The 6,438-nt window shown below is 41.8% G+C and overlaps 1 protein-coding gene across 2 annotated transcripts in view; it reads right to left on the reverse strand.

Moving 5' to 3' along the window:
- LOC117960395 (inositol polyphosphate-5-phosphatase A) overlaps positions 1 to 6,044 on the reverse strand; it is a 151,008-nt gene extending 144,964 nt beyond the window's left edge. Inside the window, exon 1 of one of the 2 annotated variants that reach the window (XM_034898273.1) lies at positions 5,531 to 6,044. In XM_034898273.1, coding sequence (XP_034754164.1) covers positions 5,531 to 5,608 — 78 coding nt within the window. In that variant the 5' untranslated portion in view covers positions 5,609 to 6,044. The remainder of the gene's footprint in view (positions 1 to 5,530) is intronic. The other variant, XM_034898274.1, reaches the window with a different exon arrangement.
- Between the last annotated feature and the right edge of the window lie 394 nt (positions 6,045 to 6,438).

Consider the following 6,438-nt stretch of genomic DNA (forward strand, 5'->3'; position numbering starts at 1 on the left):
CTTTGTTTAAATGGAAGTCCCTGACAAAGTCAAAAAGTTTCAACTCAAAAAACAAATGTATGAAGTGCTTTTATGCATTAAAACTCAAAACGGGTCCGTCGGGACCCTAACACCATAGGAAGGTTAAGAAAGCTATTATTTATTCATTCACTCATTTGTGCACTCACATGCTCACTCCCTTTACTCTCTTTTAGCCTATTTTCATGTGATGGCTCAACAATGACCACTTCCTGCATTTGAGTGCATTTGAGGGTAATAACTAGGGGTGGGGGGGGGGGAATCAATACAGCATCGTATCGCAATATATTCAGTGACAACGGAAGCCTAGTATCAATCTATTATTATATATGTGTTGGTCAGTTTGTCTGCTTGAAAATCCCATTTTGCACCAATAAAATAATGAACAATGTATCTTTTTAGATGAAACAGATGTTGACAACGTTTCTTTTTGGGGAAATCATTTGAAAGTGGGAATAAATAATAAAATAATACAATTGCAATGTATTGCAGAATATTGCAATATGTTTATAATCGCAATCATATTGTATCCTGACATAAGTATCGTGAAGATTTGGTATCGTGAGGCCTCTGGGGATTCCCACCCCTGGTAATGACCCAAACTGACCCTGATGAGATTTTTTTTTTAATTGCATTTAATCTAGGGCTGGGCAAAATCTCGATATTATATTGATATTGTGATATGAGACTAGATATCGTCTTAAATTTCTTTTCCTGGTTTTACAGTAAAGAGGTGTAATTTTCTGTGATTCCAGACTAGCTGTTCTAATATTTTTACCTTTACCCACTTGGTGATAATATTTCCATTACTAAAGATTATTTATCTTAATTCTCATTGTAAAAAATATTTTGTTAAAGCACCAATTGTCAACCCCATAATATCGCCACAAAATCGACATCAGGGTATAAGGACAAGAATATTGCGATATCTGATTTTCTCCATATTGCCCAGCCATAACTTAATCCCTTCACATTTTCACAACCAATACAACCCTAACGAGACACACTTTTGAACACAAGAATCACCAATGTCTCTACAGTATATGAAGTGATCTCTGAGTGATCCCCATAAAAATTTCCCAACACATTAACGTTGCTTTTGTCAATTTAAGCTGCCGTAGCACTTACTGAATTCAACAGTCAGGTCAAGTTAGGGTAATAAGAAAGACTTACTGTACCATGCGTTAGTCAGTATTCTTCAGCCAGTCACAAAATTTACAAGGGCTATTGCGATGAGTTCAGGAAACCCTGGATTTCCAAAGTCTAGCTGGCATCCAGCATCAGAAATGGATCAGAAATCCTGCATTGCAGTGACCAGGTCCCACCAGTGGTCTGGTGGGACCAGATAATGAGACCACCTCTTGAGGTTCTGTGGTTTCGTCTCAGCACAAGGTCAACATGTAACATTCTTTGCTCAACGTAGATTACGAAAATGTGTTTTCGACAGTGGCAGTACACACGATGGAGTCTAAACATTAGCACTCGAACATTTGAAACTTAAAGTACTGTCCAGCAAAAGACCAGCAACACTTGGGACGCAGGATAGAAACAGGGTAGAGACTAAATGTAATTATTTAGACAGAGGAGACAGGTTTGGATGAAAATAAAGGAATTAGGACTAGAAAGAAAGGGGAATTCGGTGTAATCTATCATGTTTGGTGTTTCACAAGTACAGGTACATCTGAGTGGTGGCATGCTGCTTTATATAATCAAGTTGCCCTTATAAATGCGGCGGTATAAAGGACCGAAAACTTCTAGCTGAAATCAGATTTTCCAGTTGGGGGGGCAAGTGTAAAGAGGAGTTACCTTAGAAACAGAAAGTAAGCAATGTGAAACTCAACAAATAATGGCTAACTCTTGATGGCTGTTTTAAACAAACCAACCTTTGCTGTGATAATGAGATCCAGAGGACGGCTCAGAGGGCCAACAATGGAAAATGACCTAAATTGCAGGATGGCTGTTTGTCTTTTGTTGTTTTGATGATAAATAAGAGATTACATTCTATATGAATAAGTAATAGTGTTAGGGAAAGTCCCGGGAAGAATAGGAATAGAAGTGTTAAAAAAGGCAAACCTGGACATTTAACTGGAACAACAGTACTGTGTGACTTAACGGTTGAAGGACTACGACTGGCGGAGTTAGGGGTCCTGTTCCTGTCGGCCCACCTACAGTACACAGTTTGCAGACATTAGCTAAGTTTCCATCCACTTTTCAATCCAATTATCTTAAATTCGGTAAAAAAAACTCGTACAGCTGGTGAAAGCGTGTTTCCATCCAACAGCTTTATAAAACCTGTGGTAATGACGTCACATGCTGTTCTGCCATCAAATTGATTTTAGACATTTTAAGGGGTTTCCATTCATTTTCCCACTGAATCGCACAACATTTAAGCTAACTTTTGCGGACTAAGTGTTTCTAGACAAAATGGATCGCGCAATCTACCAACGCAAGTTGTGATAGTGCTTAGGTGCCAGCTGATAGCGACATATCGAGCTATAATAAGGAAACGACGACGCTATAAACACATCGCTATGACGATGCAGATGCGACTTGGCTTTTATTGTCCCTCCGGCTCCGCTGAGAGACTCTTTTTTGAGACATGTCTCGCCGTTTGAGCGACTTCCATTGACTCCGGAGGACGTCCCACGGCTTGTCCTAACCTTTGTCGGCCATTTCCTTTGCTAGTTCCTGATAAATTAAATTCAGAAAGTCTCTTGTCTCCTTGTCCGTCCACGTCCATCTGTCTTTGTTGCCCCCCCATGTGTGCGGACAGAAAGGAAATACTGAGCGGAAATGAACTAAAACTTATTTTTCTTCATTTTGTGGTGGGTTGCAACCATAAAATGACCTAAAACTTAATCACATTTCATTATTCATTCAGCAAATAACCTTTCCATCAGCGTTCATCGCACAATCCCTATATTGATCAAGATAAAAATCAGATGAGACCGAACGTAATTCTTTTGAATCGATATTCATGAAATTGATATTCGAATTTTACTCTTTCCACAAGCCAATTTTATTCAAGATCACTTAATTCCGATAAAAACGTGTGGATGGACACAAAGCTACAGACACGCAGCTGTGATGCGGTTTATAAATCCACCATACCATTGTATGTTTGTGGTCTGACGCTACTGAGCTTTATTCTGTGGGAGCTTGGCCACTTGACAGAAAAGTTCACTTTGAATCACAATGAATCTTTAAAAAATAAATAATGTTTGATCAAACTTAAGAGAGGGACAAACAAGCAAAGTGATGCATATGCTTCGCTGTTTGTTTTCTCATTAAAAGCATGCGTTTTTAAAGTACACAGAAATACGCTCGTTTGTGCCATTTCTTCCCGGACTTCCGTTTAATCCAAAGTACCCATACCAGCTCAGAAACTACATTTACAACAACTTACTTTCCCACAAGGCAGCCAGTTTCAGAAACTACAGAATAGACTTGTGTCCATTGTGCTCTTCTTCATTCTTGCTGAAACTTAAACCTGATAGTCCCAACTCCCAGAGGCTTAGAGCCTATGATAACACGGCCAACGTCAGCTGATCTTAAACTTACCAATCAACTCAAATCGATTTGTTCAAAAACACCATGCTAAGGCTTTTAAGAGTGTGCTTACATGTGTTACGGCTGTAAACACAGGAGTCCGCAGCCGTGTAATCTGCGTTGCAGTGAGCAAATAGCATATTTTCAATCTAGAGCTCAAACTCTATGAGATGATATTGGAATATACCTTCAACTTTAAAAGGATGGATTCATTTTATATTGTATCTTATATAGGATCAGGATCAGGCTATGACACAGAATTGTCTACAATGAAACTAGTAGTGGAAAAAGCATTACAAGCAGTCCACAAAGACTCCATTGAACTCACGTGCATCATAAGGGGTGCTAACACACTGCGGACTACAGATAGCCCCACACACACATTCATAGAAAGGAAACATGCTCTAATGTGCGTTTTGGCTCCCTCTGTTACAAGTCTGGTTGAGAGAAGGAAAAAAAAAAAAGGCTATTAATAGGCTTGCTCTAGTGAGGGAGACCTCGTCCCTCATGTTTGGGATCAGCTCTTCACATGGGTAGCAGGCTGGAGAAAGAGGAGGACTCTCTATTGACACAACACTGAAAGTGACACAAACTGTTTGAACTTGCATTTAATTGAGCCCAAACACTTTCCACCATAATGTAGTGCCATTAGGAGCCAAGTTACAGCCTGATAGGACTAGCTAGGAGTCCAAATACATGATAACAACAGCCATGTATATCAATCACCAAACCACACGGCCATTCCTTAAGCATCCGGTATCCTAGCCTAGCCGCACCCGAGGTTGCGGGTTCCAATGTGACATCAAAATGTAATGTGGATCTCGCTGGCGCGCCAGGATTTTGAGTGCGCGTGCAGGGGGCGTGTAGTAGGTCATCGAATTGAAGCACTGACGGCAGCGCTGCCGCCAGTTCTGCCGCTGTTTACCTTTTTTTCTTGTCCGTAGAAATAGCAAAAGTCGCTAGCCTTCGCTCGTCAGCGCCACCTCTGTTCAGGAGAAGACTGCCACTAGTCTCGGCGACCACCGTAAAACAGTTATGGCGCTCTCATGACGTCACATTTGGGCACGCCAGCTCAGCTTCGGCTCCTGTAAAAAGGCCTTTAGGTGGCCTGACACCTATTTGCACGCAGAGCGTGCTTTTGCTTTCTTCGGCCAAGCAGAGTGGCATTATTTGAAGTGAATATTTGAATACAGTTGGTTTTTTTAATGATGCACGTAGAATGTTGCTGAGTCTACAATCTCAAGTGGCATCTGTTACTCAAAACACTTCTAGGCTACTCTAGGAAATACCCTACTTCTTGTTTAACTAAGACACTGCAGGGAAGCCCTGACATGAACGAAAAACTAGAAGGTGTAAATACAGCAGCCTCCAGTGACACCACAGGACTATTAAGCAACTACAAATATCAGTGAGATTGTATTACAGTTTTAAAGCGGTATATGGTTTCTGCTTCCTAAAAAGAAACTATTTAAACTTACATAAGTTTGGTTTTACTTGCTGTTATGAACACACTGATTCACATCGGACCAAGAAAGTGGGTGTTGTCTGCAAAGGTTCGTGCAAGTCTAAGTTACAGGTTGGATCATAGTACATATATAATAACCATTATAGCCATGGCAACACAAATCAGTATTATGGTACACGCAATGATCAATATCCACATCTTTACATTGTCATTCACACATAACAGACAGACACCATGAGAGAAAAAATAGGGCCACTGCATTTAGAATACATAACCCTTAACACATAGAGCTAGCATGTGTTTTCATGGGTATGTCAGGCCCATGTGTTTATCATAGTATAACCGCACGCGCCTTGACGAACACGAGTCGTGACGAGCTGAGACGTTATTTAGCATAACATGAAGATGGAGTTGGCAGTGTGGAAAAAGAAGTACGGACACAGCAGCGGCGAGTAAAAACATCACTGACAGACAACGTGTATCGACGGGGAAACTCACATCCTCGAACAGAGATCCAACGTTGGCTGTCACCAGCAGTATTCCTGTGCCTTGCGTTGCTGTCAGCTTCCCTGCCATAATTCACCTTCGCAGGTGGGTCGGGGACTTGTACTGCGGACTTTGTAGGTAAGAAGCGGGGGGGGGGGGGGGGACAAATAGACGCCGGCGAATGTCTCACGAAACTGGTTATAACACTGGTAATTTGCCACTGAAGCCGGGGTTGAGGCGGCTCGGCTGGAGCATATTTTTCAGCAGTGGCCGTGCATCTACTAGGAGTTGCAGTAGAAGGTCCGTTGGCGGCGGCGGCGGCTAGCGTGCTCTGTCTCGTGCTACTTTTTCACGTTCACAGCCATCGTAAAAGTTCCCGTTTAATCCACGGCGAGTGCCCGAGGGCTCTAGTTCATTTCAGCGAATAGTGTTTTCCTAGCTTTAGTGCAGTGGAAAAGTCTCCCTCCGAAAGCAGGACTCTCTGCCAGGACCATTGCCTTCACTGTTTAGAGAGGATAGGCTGGAGTCCTTCGTGCTCTGACGTCACCGTGCCAATGGAAACACGCGCTGTCTTAAAGGGCCAGTGCACCGTCAACACAACACTGGCCTTAACGACCCAGCGTCCATTATCGGACACAACCGGGGAAGTATGGGGCTGTCCCATGATAACCGTTTGTCTTTATTCTCTTAACCCTCATGTTGTCCTCGGGTCAAATTGACCCGTTTTCCTATATCAGTGTTCTTTGTAACTACCCAAAATAACATGATTGATTCCACAAAACGCTCTTTGGCAAGTACAAATCTCTACAAGTCTTGTTCGATATTTATAGCATTTGAAAAAAGGTTTTTCGAAATAGTGTTGATTAAAAGTTGGCATATTCCAGTCTGTGATTATCCATCAACATACATACATTCCTTTA

The sequence above is a fragment of the Etheostoma cragini genome, chromosome 17, assembly GCF_013103735.1.
Source record: "Etheostoma cragini isolate CJK2018 chromosome 17, CSU_Ecrag_1.0, whole genome shotgun sequence".
Taxonomy (NCBI): domain Eukaryota; kingdom Metazoa; phylum Chordata; class Actinopteri; order Perciformes; family Percidae; genus Etheostoma; species Etheostoma cragini.